Source organism: Mustela nigripes, chromosome 13 (assembly GCF_022355385.1).
Source record: "Mustela nigripes isolate SB6536 chromosome 13, MUSNIG.SB6536, whole genome shotgun sequence".
NCBI lineage: Eukaryota > Metazoa > Chordata > Mammalia > Carnivora > Mustelidae > Mustela > Mustela nigripes.
The window spans coordinates 33,436,182-33,452,334 of record NC_081569.1 but is presented as its reverse complement, the minus strand read 5'-3'; the positions used below and the strand labels follow the sequence as shown (position 1 = coordinate 33,452,334).

The 16,153-nt window shown below is 35.6% G+C and overlaps 1 protein-coding gene across 3 annotated transcripts in view; it reads right to left on the bottom strand.

The window, feature by feature from the left end:
* Nucleotides 1-16,153, bottom strand: part of LRRC49 (leucine rich repeat containing 49) — a 163,790-nt gene that overhangs the window by 28,678 nt on the left and 118,959 nt on the right. For all 3 annotated transcript variants that reach the window (XM_059371947.1, XM_059371948.1, XM_059371949.1), the window contains 2 exons: nucleotides 14,690-14,853; nucleotides 3,131-3,368 (listed from right to left, as the gene is read on the bottom strand). In XM_059371947.1, coding sequence (XP_059227930.1) covers nucleotides 3,131-3,368; nucleotides 14,690-14,853 — 402 coding nt within the window. The remainder of the gene's footprint in view (nucleotides 1-3,130; nucleotides 3,369-14,689; nucleotides 14,854-16,153) is intronic.

Here is a 16,153-nt window from a genome sequence, read left to right as displayed (position 1 = left end):
ATTATTGATGGGTAGTACTAATTGGCATTTTGTTGCATGTTTCATGTTTGTTTTAGCAGTTCCTCCTGTTCCTTTCTTCTCTTGCTCTTTTTGCTCATGATTTGCTGACTTTCTTTAGTGAAATACTTGGATTTCTTTCTATTTTTTTTTTTTTAGCATATCCATCACTGGTTTTTGATTTGTGATTACCATTAGATTTACACATAACATCTTATGCATATTGCAGTCTCTATTAAGTAGATGGTTGCTTAAGTTTGAACCCACTATAAAAGCACTGAAATTTTACTCCTCTCCCCTCCACATTTTAGGTACATTGTGTCATACTTTACATCCTTTTTTGGAGTCTTTGACAGATTTTTATGGATATACTTAATTTTACTGCTTTTGTGCTTCCTGCTTTTCTTACTTCTGCTTATAGTCTTTCCTTTCCAGTCAGAGTCCCCTTTAACATTTCTTGTAAGGCTATTTTAGTGGCCATGAATTCTTTTAAATTTTTGTTTGTCTGGGAATTTCTTTATCTCTCCTATTCTGAATGATAGCCTTGCTGAATAGATCATTCTTGGTTGCAGGTCTTTTTCTTTCAGCACTTTGAATATATCATGGTTTCTGCCCTGCAAAGTTTCTTCTGAAAAAATCAGCCAGTATCCCTTGTATGTAACTGTTTTCTATTCTGCTGCTTGCAAAATTCTCTCTTTACCATGACTTAGCCATTATAATCACTATGTGTCTTGGTGTGGACCTCCTTGGGTTGATTTTGTTGTGGGGTCTCTATGACTCCTGAATCTGGATTTCTGTTTCTTTCCCAGATTTGGGAAGTTTTCAGCTATTATGTCTTGAAATAAATTTTCTGGCCCCCTTTCTCTGTCTTCCTCTTCTGGGGTTTCTACTGTATGAACGTTATTATGATTGATGGTTTGCTAAATTCTCTTAGTCCATTTTCATTTATTATTATTATTTTTCCCTCCTCTGTTCAGGTTGATTGCTTTCCCCTACTCTCTCCTCCAGATTGCTGATCTGTTCTTCTGCTTCTTCTAGTCTACTATTTATTCCATTTAGTATATTTTTAATTTCAATTACTGAGTTCTTCATCTCTGATTGGTTCCTTTCTTATGTTTTTTAATCTCTTTGTTGAGGGTCTCACTGAGGTCCTCCACTCTTTTCTCAAGTCCAGTGAGTATCTTTATGACAATTACTATAAATTCTCTATCAGATACATTACTTATCTCCATTTCACTTAGCTCTCTTGTGATTTTGTCCTGTTCTTTCATTTGGGACATATTTCTCTATCTCCTATTTTGTCTAACTTTCTGTGCCTGGGGTTTTTTGTGTCTTGAAAAAGTCAGCCCATCCCCTGCTCTTGAAAGTAGTCATCTTACGAAGAGGTCCTGTAGTGCCCTTGCAGAGCAACGTCCTCTGTTCACCAGAAACAAGTGGACTTCAGTGGTCTCTCTTATGTGTGTTGCACATGCCCTACTATTGTGGCTGAGCTGTGTTTGCCTTCATTCCAGTTATCTGCAATGGCCCTCTTTGCCTGTTGTGGGCAGAGTTTAGTCCCTGTGTTGTTAGTGGGCCAGTCTGAGGCCACCATGGGCTTGAGTTGAGTCAAACCAGGTGTTTGTCAGAGACAAAGTAGCACTGAACTGCAAGGCACTTTCCCTGTGTTGTCCCCTAAACAGTTTTCATTGGCAGGCCAGATACTCAGACCCAGTATCTGCGCCCACCCATTGCTCGTGCAACACATTGATTTTATGTTTATGCTCCCCCTGCCCAGGGCAGGAGTCACTTTGGAGTGGTGTTGGCCCCTTCTGGGACTGTTTGCACAGTGCCAGGCTTGTGGTACTACTTTGAATGGGCTATATGAGAGGGGCAGGTCCTATGGGAGAGTGCAGTTGAGGGTTCATGGTGCCAGCAAGGTCTGCATCCATCCACTGCAGGAGGGGACCTGCAGCAACTCAGGAAACCTCCTGCCCAGGCTAGAATGGAGGGGGCATGCTCACAGAAATATGCAGGGATGGAGCATGCTGTTCACAAAGTAGGTGGAGAATGTTGGTGTTGTACTAGTTTCTGCAGGTGTCTGTATGTAGGCTGTGGAGTGGGAGAGAGAAATGTCACCCATCAGCTCTTTTGTTTTTGGAACAGTCTCCAAAAGATCCCTGCCCCTCTGGCACATATTCTTCTGAGACCAGTAAATAAATCTCCTTCCCATATATCCCAGATATTTTTCAAACTGCTGCTTCTACACTGTATATCAGTGGAGAGGTTTGCTGTGCTATCTTTTTAAGGGTGGGAATTCAGTTTTCTCTTGTGCGCGGGCTCTCCCAGAGCTGAGTTCCCTTATTTTTAAATTTCCAAGTGTTAAGCCCTACTGGTTGGAAGAATTCATGGAGTTAGGCCCCTCTGGGTTTCAGAGCCGAATGTTATAGGGATTCATCTTCCCAGTGCACATCCCCATGCCTGGTTGTCTGCCATGCGGGTCTGTTTCTCTCCTCTCCCATGGACAGTTCCACAGGTCTATTGATCTTCCAACCCATCTCTGCCTTCCCTACCCTCTTCAATGTGGCCTCCTTTTTACATTTAGCCACAGTCTGTTCTGCCAGTCTTCAGGTCATATTCTGGGTTATTACACTGATGTGGGTGTTTTCTAGCTATATCCACAGGACAAGGTGAACTTAGGATCTTCCTATTCAACCACTTTCCCCTTCTCGAACTAATTTTAAGTGAGCTACCAAAATTATTTTAAGTGTTGTTAGGGAATGACTGTAAAAATTATCTATAAATGTACATGTCTCATTAATACCAGGTAGAATAAATGAATACATAATATAGGATTAGGTGAGGTCCTAATGAATGCTTTATAAAGTGGCAACACAGAATTCAAATAAAATTATATTAGTCCTTTATACTCCATAAAGAATCATTTGATAGAGAGATAATTTCTAATATTAACAGAAAACTGCAAGGCCACTTATGAATACTAATTTAAATCCCAGATCCAGAAAAATCAACACAAAACCTTGGTCTCCCTGCCAGACAGAAACTGCATAAATAAAAGTTAAAATAGGTCTTTGGCCTGAACACACAAGTCATGACTGAGAATTATTCAAATATACTACTAAAAGGAAATGTTTACCAGAGAATTAGGAAATTTAATCTTCAATTTGGGAAGCACTTGGACGATTTCATCAAATTCTATGAAAGTGAAGGACACTGTTGTCACCATTCCTGCTGTTTGAACACTCCAGTTCCGATCTAGAGATTCCAGGGCTCCTGAACCATACAGTGAAAGTGTGTCCCCATCCACTTCAACAAGGTGTGTATCTGTGACAGATAAACCTTGTAAAGTATTGTTGAGTCCTGAGTCCAGAGACCTGGAAAATGCAACATATAATTTTAATGAAAGTCTTATCATGAAAAGTAAACAATAGATAGATAATAAAACCCCGTTTTGGCAAAGGTATTTGAAATTTTATATTCCTTCTTTTTTTTTTTTTTTTTTGATTCAATAACTAAACCCAGAACACCAAAGATTAAATTTCAATAGGTTATTGGGAAGTTTTGTATTCTTCTAGCTACACATTTTAATTAAAAAAAGAGGCACATGTGAACAAAAAAAGACCAATTTAAACCCAAATTATTTATATCATTTAAAGGTAATGGATATCCTATTTAGTTTTAAAACAATCAATTTAGTATATCATGGATACCTTTTTTGGGGGGATATCTTTTCATGTTAGTACAAATATGTTTTCCTAATCTATAAAGTATTCCACTCTAGTAGAAAAAACCCTGCATTTTACCAAAGACTATTTCTATATTAAGAACCATATAATATAAAAATATATTTATAAACACTTGGGAAGACACATAATTACTGTTAACAATAGTATACCTCTCAGAAGATAGATTAAAGGGTAACTTCAACTTCCTATTTTTTAAAACCTCAATGTTGTCTGACATTTTCAATTGTATACTACAATTACAAGAAGTAAAATTAATAAAAATTTCTTCTCCATTTTGAAATTAAAAATGATGAGGAATAATTCACTAATCTCTCTCTCTACATATGTATACACACACACACACATATACACAAAATCACTTCACATACTCTGCTGAAAATGATAACTGTTGCTATTTCCAAAGCAGGGGCCACATTTTCTGCAAAAGGTACCCAAATGATAGCCAGAGAAGAAAAGAAATAGCTCAATCCAACTCGATTTTTCTGATTTGTGAACAGAGACATAACTATTTATTTTCCAATCTTAAAATTCAAACAGTGCTTGCTTTTGTTCTTCACGTTTTCATTCTGCTATTTTTGCTTTCTAGTGGTATTTATTTGCCCTTACTAATGTTAGTACTTTGCCTTCCTTTGTGCTCCTGTGAACTCTTATATATTCCTCCAATATATTACTTCTCTTACTACATCACAATTATATGTTTACAATTTGTCTTCTCTATCAGTGAATTCCTTGAGGCTAAAGACTAGTATTTCCTCATCTCTGGGGCCTGGTAATGGGCTTTCCACAATGTGTGTTAAATAAATGAATTACTAAAGATCTTTAAATTTTTTATATTGTTGATATTGGAGGAGAAGACTGACAAACGATTACCTTGTTGTTTTACTACGTTTTACTGGACAATGTGCACTTCTGTCGGAGGCACCAGTTAACCTGTAACACATCTGTGTATACAATGACAAGCTGGGTAATAATAGTCAATTTGAAGTGACTATGCAACCAAGAAAATACAGAGAGTCTTTATTTTTGCCAGACTAGTGCTTAAGAAAATGATTATGTGACAGTAGTTAGACATTCAACGAGCGGTAGTATTTGAATAACCTATAATCCTATATAGGTAAAAGCTGATAACAGAAGGAAAATAAGACAGCATTAAGAGTTCCTTATATTGTACTTTGTATGATAGCTTTGTGTTGAGCTATGTAAAACACACAATCATTTCTGGAATAAGATAAAGGATCAGAGTTCTATTTCACTGCCACTGAAATAGAGAAAGCTTGCTGAAGAGTGCATACCCCTGTTATAGCACTTAGCACGCTCGCTGTATGGTGATTACCTGTTTGTCTATCTCTCACCAAACACTGTGATCCTCGAGCACTCCAACTTTGTCGCATTAGTAGATCCAGCATCTAGCACAGCTCCTAGCACATGTTATGTTCAGTAAATATTTCTTGAAAGAATTAAGGAAGTGAGATAATTATGAAGTTTTTCATGACCACCTATTGAATCTTAAGAAGGGTGTTCTGAGTATAAGCTGTGGTTTGGGCAAAGGGACAGAATCAGTGATACAGATACAGTTTACAATGGTTAGCCAGGTTTTCTCAGGTGAGGCAAAGGCAAATAATGAAGAAATAAGGTCAAGAAACAAACACACAAAAACCCTAGCTAGTTGATACAGTGATGCCTACTGACCATGATACCCACCAAACCAACTTCATTTTAATGTAAAAATGATAGGGAATCAGAGCTATGAATAAATCCTTTGGAAGTGTCTTGTCTTTCTTTTTCTTCTCCATATGATATATAAACTCCAAGATAAAAGTCTTTCATCAAAAAGGGATTATTTATTTTGCATAAAGTTTTCTCAAGCAAACTATTGGGAAAATAAGTGAAATAATAAATAAGCCTAAACTCAGCAAAATAGTAATACGTTTACAAAAGAAAGCAGAAATCATCTCTAACCTTTAAATATTTCACATGGGCATTCTGTAAAAAACAAATGGTGGGTTTTCTGGGCTATAGAAAGATTCATCTTTCCAAACAGGAAATGTAGCACCTGTTAAACAGGTCACATAATAGCTAACCCATTTCAGTTATTTTCTGAATGAGGCTTGAGTTTTGCCTGAAACTCTGGCCAATACAGAGGAGAGGAACCTGTTCTTCGGGGAAGGTATGCTCTGATTTGCATAAAAAATTACTTGGGAAGTTTACTAAAAATGTTTGTATGTTGGGGATTGTCTCTCTAGTTTTCCCTGTGTACTTGGCTGGTGTGTCCACATTTTTTTGCAGCCATACATACATACATACATACATACATACATATTATTTCATTTGTTCATTTATTCAGCAAACATTTCCTGAAAGTCCATTATACACAGGGCACTGCTAAGGATTCTGGCATAGGAAACTAATTCATCTGTATTGATAAGGACATTCCATACAACAATCACATACAACTGAGTGTATCAAAACTTTTCCTCACTTTTATAGGGCTATAGTCCTAGAAATACAACTGCTCTAATCATGCTCTGCAATTAATTTAAGAAACACATGAAATATAATTAAACTGAAATGACCTCAACCTCTCTTAAACAAATAGGTTTATCTGTAGAACTTACTATGTGTCAGGTATTATGACAGGCACTGGGGATATAAAGATAAATAAATGAAGATTTACTGGCCCTTAAAGAGGACCCAATATGAATGAAGGGTAGAGAACAAGACAAATATATATATTAATTGTAATACAATATGCTCAGTTTCATATAATGAGTATTTAAATGATATGCTATGAGAATACAGAGGAAGGAACTTTTCTAGTGGGGAGAAGTCAGTTTTCAAAAGGAGGTAGTATTTGAACTGGGCCTTCAAAGAGGAACAGTAGAATATCACCAGAAGTAGAAGAAGGAAGCAAGCTTCAGGTAAGAAAAACTAAATGAAGAAAGCAATAGAAGCCTAATTACATAAAACATATTTCAGGTACGAACAATTTCAATATGGCTAAAACACTAAAACACACAGAAGAGTCATAGTTGAAGATGAAGCTGAAAAATCAGATTTTATGCTATAAAGTTGAGAAGCAGAAAAAGCAATAAAAGAGCAAAATAAAAAGGTAATGGGGCCATATTTGATGCACATTTTTAAGCACCTTCAATGTGCCATGCATGAAGCGAAGTGTTGATGCTGGTTACAAAGATGAACAAGACATTTCTTGATCCTCAAGGATCCACCTTGGAGAGATAAGTTGGCCAGCTTTGTGGAAGATGTAGCAGGGAGAGGCGGGCTGGAGAAAGATTAGTAGGAAAAGCTGTGCTATAATGTGGACTAGAGAGAGGAGGTCATGGTGGTGGAAATGGAATGGGCAAGAACACGAGACAGACCTTAGTTCAGATCCCAGATATGCCAGTGATAAATAGAGCACTTGGGGAACAAGCTATCTAGTTTCTTTGTAGTTTCAGTTTCTTGTACATAAATGGTGATTAAAATACATTTTTTTTCAAGGTTGTTATAGACTAGAAATATTCAAAACCGTATCTCATGCTCAGCTCAATATATTAGTAGTAAAAGAAGAGAACATAGATATAACATGTTTAAGAAAAAATAAAAGCAGAGCTTAGTGACTGATATTGGGGAATAAAGGAGAGGAAAGAACTGAATGTGGTTCAAGTTTTTAGAGGAGGCGACTGGACCAAGTTGTTTCCAACCCCTGTCTACTCTAAATTAACATTCTGAGAAATGTGGCATTCTTCTATGGCGGATCTGTGTTTTAAAATTTCTTTTCCCATGAAGCCCAATACATTTCCATGTATATTTCCTACCTCAAATATTTTTAGAACAGTAGGCAGTCTGCCATCAAATGGGAATTCTCTTCAAGACCTTCACAACCAAGTGGTTAATTACAAGTACATATATTCATTTAATCAACTTGATCTTTATATAGAATGAGTCAGAAAAATATTCTATGCCTTCTTGATTAATATAGGACTCTATTAAAAGGCAGGTAATTAATTTAATGCAATAAAGTAATGAGTCCCTGAAAGCCAGGGTAAAAAAAAGAATATACTCTTAAATGCCTAGATGGAAGAAAAAGACAATATTTCAGAGGATTACAGGGTTTTTTGGTGTGTTGTTAAAAATCTTTAGGCTTTCTATAACAAGCTAGAACAGAAGGACTTAAAATATTTCGGAAGATTCTTTTCCCGATGAATAAGTGGTGCTGATTCCTATAATAAGGTATTTTATGAATTTCTATTACAACATTCATAGGTGTGGAAATTCATTTTAAGCATTATATTTTATTATGGTAGTGTTGGCTAAAGTACCACAGTCTTCATAGACAGGAAATGACCAAAAATAAACCAGCTTCACTGCATGCATCCAATGTAAGCAAAGAAAACATTACACCAAGTACTTTCCCATTTCTGGCAGGGGAAAGAAATCTGCAATATGTCGTTTTACTGTAGAGCTGTCCCAAGTACAGTGAAAAGTGAAATCATTAATGGGATATACCAAAGTTTTACAGAATTTCCTCTCTTTATGTGCCCATAATTTTTTCATGGATACTTGTTTCCAGGCATTTAGTTACACACCCATAAGCCAAAGGTCACAGACACTCTAACACAAGAATTAGCCACTTTTTTTGCATTATGGAAAACTAAAGACTATAAATGGGATTGTTGAAAATGGAAAAACTTATGTAGTATTAAAAAACAAATTGAAACCCTCAGGAAGGGACTTTGTGACCCTTTAGCTTTCTACCTTCAGAAAAAGTAAGGCTTCTATCATTTTAGAAAGATGAAATTTAATTATATTTTTAAAAAGACAGAGAATATAGTAACACAACTTCTAAAATTTAAAACATTTCACTGCGTACTTTCAGATAACCTAGCACAAAAACTGAACACATGTGTTTGAAATCTCCCTCTAAAACCCCGCTGAAGTAATTCTGATGCAAACCCACAAAAGCCAAGTATAACAGCTGGGGGTATGGGATGGACAATCTGCTGTAAGAAGCTTCAGTAAATTTCTGTAAGCTGGAAAGTAAAGAATGCTGAAAGATGAAGAAAAACAAAGGAAGTTATCCCTTGGAATATGCACTAGGGACAAGAATAAAGATGATAGCCAAACTGCCGATTAGGATTTTTAGAAAGGAAAGAACAGATATGATAGAAGACGGGAGTGGAAGTAAGACTAAATACAGGGGCTTTAATTGAAGATCTGTAAAAGGACTCTACCCCCTATTTCTCCCACTGTCAATAACACAGCCGAGTGGTACTGCAGATCAGTGGGAGAAGAAAAGAATACTCAATATGTAGCAGTAGGGCAACTGGTTATTCCTACAGGAGAAAAACTAACAAATTAGACCTCAATCTCAAACTTGAAAATCAATTCCAAGTATAATAAAAACTAAAATATGAAAAGCCAAATTTTAAATCTTTAGGAAGACAAAATGGGAGGATTTTTAATAATCTCAATGGTAGTACAGGATTGTTTTTGCTTAAATACAACCCACATGGGTATATATACCACTAAAAAGTCCTTGAACACAAAAAAAAAGTAGTAGAGGAATTGAGGAACAAAAACTTTATATGACAGAAATCAAAGAGCAAATGACAGAATTAAGTGCTTTCTTATTATTATTTGATAGATAAAATTCTCCAATTAAAAGGCGGTTATTAGCAGTATGGATTCAAAAACAAGACCCAACTATATCCTGTCTACAAGAATAAAAGACACAACCAGACTGAAATTGGAAGGATGGAGAAAGATATTCCATGCAAATGATAACCAAAAGAGCTAGAGTGGCTGTTAATATCAGACGAAAGAGACTTTGTGTCAAATATTGTTATAAGAGACATAGAAGGACATTTTACATTGATAAAAGAGTCAATCCATCAGGAATGTGTGACAATTATAGACATACTGCACTTAACGTCTAAAATATATAAAGCAAAAACTGACAGAATTGAAGGGAGCAACAGTTCTGCAATCATAGTTGGAGATTTTAATACCCTACTTGCAATAATAGATAGAATAACTAGACAGAAAAATCAATAAGGAAATAGAGGACTTCAAGAGCACTATAAATCAACTAGATCTAACATACATAGAAGACTCTACTCACTGACATTAGAATTTTTGTTCTTCTCAAGTGTGTGTGGAACATTCTTCAGAATAAAGTATATGTTAAGCCACAAAACAAGTCTCACATAAAACATCTCTGAAAACAATGAATAAAACTAGAAATCTATAACAGAGAGAAATCTGGAAAATTCACAAGTGTATGGAAATTAATAAACTCTTCAATAAAGAAATCACTAGGGAAACCAGAAAAATATAGCTCAGAGAAAGTTGCAATGCAAAAATGTGGGAGAAGTAAAAGGTAGACTCATCTTGCGCAAGGGAACAAGAAACAGAGATTTAATTATAGTAAATTACAAAAGTTACCAATAAAAGAAAGCATAATATACAGCTAGAGATTTGGTTGAAAAGGAGTTAGCAAGATATTATTTAAACAAACAAACAAACAAACAAAAAACAGCAGCCATATAAGTAAAAGGAAAATCAGGTGAATATGCTATCAGAAAAATCAATGCCAAGAGCTTTTCAAGATGAAGAGTGTCATCTATGTCAAATGGTGTGGAGAGTTCAAGTATAAAATAAGAACTTAAAAGTTCAAGAAGTCAGTCTGGACACTCCACTAAGAGTCCCTGGTATACGAAGGTATAATCAGCTCTTTTAGAAATATTTCTATCTTTCTGATGTAAGAGATTTTACATGAATCAGACTATTGAAACTAAGCTGAAGAAATTATCTATTACCACCAGAAGTTATTAATAATTTTGCATTAACGTTTTGCTAATAATTTGCTGTCTTTACAGTTTTACTTTTCTGGCTTCAAATATCATCTTTGTCTCCTTGATGTCATAGTTTTAAGTCATTAAAAGGATCAGACCAAGATAATGTAATGGTGTCTCCATGGCACTTTGAACTTACATCAGTTAAAAAATAAATCTTTTGCCAGAAATTGTGGATCCCTTTCCAATGATTCATTACTGTTCTCAACATCTTCTCCACTGAACCCACACATCACTTTTCCCATCTCTCCCAAACTCTTCCTTTGTTCTTCTTGCTTAAAAGGCCTTTGACTTTGTGGAACTTCTAATAAAAATTCTGAAACTCTTGGCAGTAACTACAAGGCATAACAATTTTCACTAACAGATACTTCCTCTTTCTTTTGGAACTGAATGCTTGCTTTGAGACCATAAAAGTAAAGACTCTATAAGTTTAAATTATTTTAGAGGGTCACAGAATTTTTGGCCATAAGCTGCCTAAAAAGTTCAAAGTGTTGAGAAGATCATATTAACTACAATCCATACCTATCAGAGATCGTTTTGCCAGGTAAAAGTGCCAATTAATAAACAAAGACACTTCTGCACTCACTGTAGCTGTCAACCCTAGTAAGACATGAACAGTGAATGGCCCTGTAACAAGAGCATAGAATGAATGACTTAGGCTGGAAGGACAGAAGGCCGATGACTGCTGAATACACTGGCCCCTAGTTCTACACCCAGCTCTACCATCACTAACTTCAATATCTAAAATAACAGCTTCAAATGATCTCTCTCTGATGACTCTTACTTCTACTCTTCTCTAACAACCCACACCAGCCACAATAATGGCCTCCAAATTGCTCTTAGATGCGTTCCACCTTCAAAATCTTTAACTCCCAAAACTTAACTCTGATCATAAGTACCCACTATTTCAACTCACTCCTTCATATGCTTCTCGTCTTCAACTTCATTTAGACTTCCAGTTTCAGAAATACTAAATTTTCTCATTTGTTGGCAGCCTTCTATTTTTTTAACTTTTTTTATTTTTTATAAACATATATTTTTATCCCCAGGGGTACAGGTCTGTGAAACACCAGGTTTACACAGTTCACAGCACTTACCATAGCACATAACCTCCCCAATGTCCATAACCCCACCCCCCTTCTCCCAACCCCCCTCCCCCCAGCAACCCTCAGTTTGTTTTGTGAGATTAAGAGTCACTTATGGTTTGTCTCCCTCCCAATCCCATCTTGTTTCATTTATTCTTCTCCTACCCCCTTAACCCCCCATGGTGCATCTCCACTTCCTCATATCAGGGAGATCATATGATAGTTGTCCTTCTCTGATTGACTTATTTTGCTAAGCATGATACCCTCTAGTTTTATCCACGTCGTCGCAAATGGCAAGATTTCATTTCTTTTGATGGCAGCCTTCTATTTTTTAATACTTTAAAATTCTAGCATAGACCATATGACCCATCATATCTTTCTTTTATCATTTTAGTTGAATTTTTAATTCTTTACCTTTGATCCTTTTCCTCCTTACTCTTTAACAAACATAGAGCTTCTCTACTGTTATACCTACTCTGTGCTCCTGGAATATCATTCAACAATTATGACTATAGTTGCTGCAATTTCATGGTCTCTAACCTCATTTAGTTCCTCAGAATTTTCCTTCAATCTTTCAACACTTCCCTAATTAGCTCCCTCTGGATATCAAACAAGACTTGAAAAAATGGAGATATACCATGGTTTTTAAAGTGATGATTTATTATCTTAAGAATGTCAATACTTCTGAAATGAATAACTTAAATGTCATTTAGATATAATTCTTAGCATTTCCATTTAATTAAATAATTGTTCACTGAAGTATAATTAACGCAGAATGTTGTATCAGTAGATGAAATGATTTTAAAGGTCATATGGAAGAACAAGTGTGTGAGAATTAAAACTTTGAATAATGAAAGCAGATTTCCCCTACATAGATATTAAGACTTACTATGAAACCACTATAATCAAGCAGTTTCGGTATTGTCATTAAAATGGATAAATAGATTAGTGAAATGGAATAGAAAGTCCAGAAATGGGGTTGCCTGGGTGACTCAGTTTGTTGAGCATCCAGCTCTTAATTTCAGCTCGGGTCATGATATCGAGGTTCTGAAATTGAGTCCTGCATCCAGCTCTGTGCTTAGCATAAAGTCTGCTTGAGATTCTCCCTCTCCCTCTGCCCCTCCCACTCATGCTCTCTCTCTCTCTCCAATAAATAAATCCTTAAAAAATACTCTAGAATCTATCCAAATATTTATAGGAATGTAATTTAAGATGAAAATGATATTCTCATTAAAAAATAGAATACTTTAAGTAAAAATGCTATTACCAAATTGAACTGAAATAAAATCAAGTTAGACTCTTACCTAACACTATGTATAAAAATAAAGTTGATGTAGAAAGGATGAACTTTTAAAACCTTATTAAAATTTTAGAATATAATGTATAAAATTATTTGGATAAGATTGGATGTAAGAAAACTTCTTAAGGAAGATAGGAAAAATGTTTTTTAGAAAAAGCAGTCAGAAACTGACTTGTATAGTACTTCATAAATCTAAAGCTCAGAGCTTAAAGTTTTAACTTTAAAAAGTGTTATAGTTCTGACCAAGTAAAATGACATTAAATAAAGCTCTAGGGCAATATAAGAATAATATATATATTTGTTATATAAATTATCACTTAATTAAAATTTCTCTTCTTTTAACTTTATTTTGCTAGCTCAAGAGCTAGAAGAAGCTAGAAGAAAGAGCTGAGAAGTTTGACATGTGGATACAATACCCAAGTGCTGAAGGAAGTACACTGATCAATATAAATTAATCCTATAATGAAAATTTTTGAAGTGTATTTGTCTAAATATATGTCACATTCTTTAACTCCAAGAGAACTTCCAAATTATTAGTGTAATGCCTCATTATTTTCTTCATGACATTCTTGAAATATGAAAAGTTTAAAAACTATGATCTGAAAACTTGAAAGAAAAGCTACATTTAGTATGAGGTGTGCTTCAGAATTTGGTTAAGGTCATTAGATAATGGAGTTTCATCAAATGAAACAAAACTGAAATGCATTCTATCTTTGATTTTTAGATTTTGTTTTAAATTATATAAATATATAAATTATTATGTTTTTAAAATTATAAACTATACATTTTTAAGCTTTATCTCTCTCATTTACTTGATTCCAATATGCTTTCTTAAGAGGAAGAGAAAGATGTAAAATCTTCATAGTGTACTCAGATTTTCTCATAAACCAGGGGCTATAGATTATGCGACACATACGTTGTAGAAGAGGCTGTGAGCCACTGGAATAGATAGAGAGTATAGAGTCCAGCTAGAGTAATTATTTAAATTTTATGCCAAAATTGCTTAATTACTACGAGTTAGGAATAAAGTTTTGTGCTGGCTGCTGGGGACATGAAAGAGAGCAAGACAATCAAGAAACAGAATCAGGATTCTTTTCCTCTTCAAGCTTACACTCCAGTGGGGAAGACAGATATGAAACTAATTATCCACTAGTTATTTAAGTATGGCTATGGTAAGTGCTGAGAAGGGGAAGTCCACAGTACTGAGAGATAAGAGGTATTTGATCTAGCCGATCTAGCCAAGTTCTGCAAGAGGTAGTTGGGGAAGGCTTTTCAGAGGATGTGAGGCTTAACTTTGAGACCTTCGGACTGGCATCAGCTAGGGCAGGGGAGGAAAGTAGCGGCAGGGACAAGATGACTGTTTGCAGGAGAAAGGCTCTGAGGTAGGGAGTAACTGACCTGCAAGTCACTGATGCAGCATGGCAACAGTGGCTGATGGGATGGGATGAAATAGATCCTCCTAGGCTACGTTAAATAATCTAGATATTTTTTTTCCTCTGAAAAATAGGAAACCATGGAAGGGTGTTTTAATTAGGGGTCAATTTATATTTCCAGCGTTTCTGTCTTCACTTTTAAATTTAAACTTCTAATCTCAGAAGGTTTTCTTAAGAAAACTATTTCTAAATAATTGTATGTGAAATGGTTTCCCATTTCTGCTCCAAATTCGGTTCTCCGAAGACACTAGTACCTGGAAAGAATACCATTGCATACCCTGTTTCCTCTGGAAATGCGGAGACGGTGCTTCCATGGAGCTGAGAGGGGTCCTGAGGAGAGTCAGAAACTTTTCTATCTTGATTTGGAGCAATATTGGGTATTCGATTCTGTTGCAAGTCCCACTTTCGAGCTACGTTGTTAATTGTTAACCTTTTCTTCTCCTATGAAAAAGTTCAGTGTGACAAGAATTATATAATGCAATTTTTGTAGCAGGATGGTATCCCTGAAGCCTGTTGTTTATACCACTTAGACTTTTAAAAGGCGTATATTCCTTAAAAGCAGCTACAAATAGGTACTCTAAAATACAAGTGGCCTTTATTTACCCTGTGCATTCAAACACCTTAACAGTGGTCTATCACACTTAAAGAGAAAAATTCACACACAAACAATGATTATTCTCATTGAAAAAAATGAAAATTCACTATCTAAAAGTTTGACAGAAATTCTCACATCTGTTATCTAAGATTTTAATTTGAAAGAAATTTATATGCCTTTGTGTTTAAACATAGTAAGAAGAAAACTAATAATATTTTAATTTTCCTACCCAATAATTCAGACTAGTACGATGGAATAATCTTGGTTGAGAGGTGGGGAGAAGAAGAGGGATTGATCCATGTTCCACGCTTCACAGCATGAATTACAAGGTCTGAAAACTAAAATTACATACAGACTACTAAAAGAAATTGTACTAGGTTGAAATATTTCTAGGCAACTAGTAGCATCCCAGATGAATACCAAAGAAGTTAATTTATTACATGCAATGGGTGCCTTGGGATAGTGTTTTTCAGACTTTAGTGTGCCTCAAATTACCTGGAGAACTTATGAAAACACCAGTTGCTAGTTCTCACCCCATCCTGATTTATTGTGTTTGAGGTGGAGCTTGAGAATTTACATTTCTTTTTTTTTTCTCTCAATCATCAATTACCAGCTATTTTTAAAATTTTTTTTTAATTTTTAAAATTTATTTTCAGTATAATAGTATTCATTGTTTTTGCACCACACCCAGTGCTCCATGCAATCCATGCCCTCTCCAATACCCACCACCTGGTTCCTCCCACCTCCTGCCCCTTAAAAACCCTCAGATTGTTTTTCAGAGTCCATAGTCTCTCATGGATTTCTAAAAGCTCCCAGCTGTTGTTAAGGCTACTGCTCCTTGGACCTCGCTGTGAGAACCACTGACTTAGGTAGGGTGCTGGGGCTCCATTCTCTCACAGAAACTTGTTGAGAAAAGCAGATGAAGAGTACTGAAAGAAAATGTACAAGGTTGAAATGTTTCTGCTCAGCTTATATAAATTGATAAGGAAAATAATCAATAATCTGGCAAAGTGTCCATTATTAAGAGTTAACATCTTTAAATGGCATGTCAGTGTGGTCACAGCGCTGAGGATAAACATCTTCCCTTCCCTCCGTACTGAGAGCACCCATTCGATGACAGATCAGCTGTGTGATACTGACCCCTCC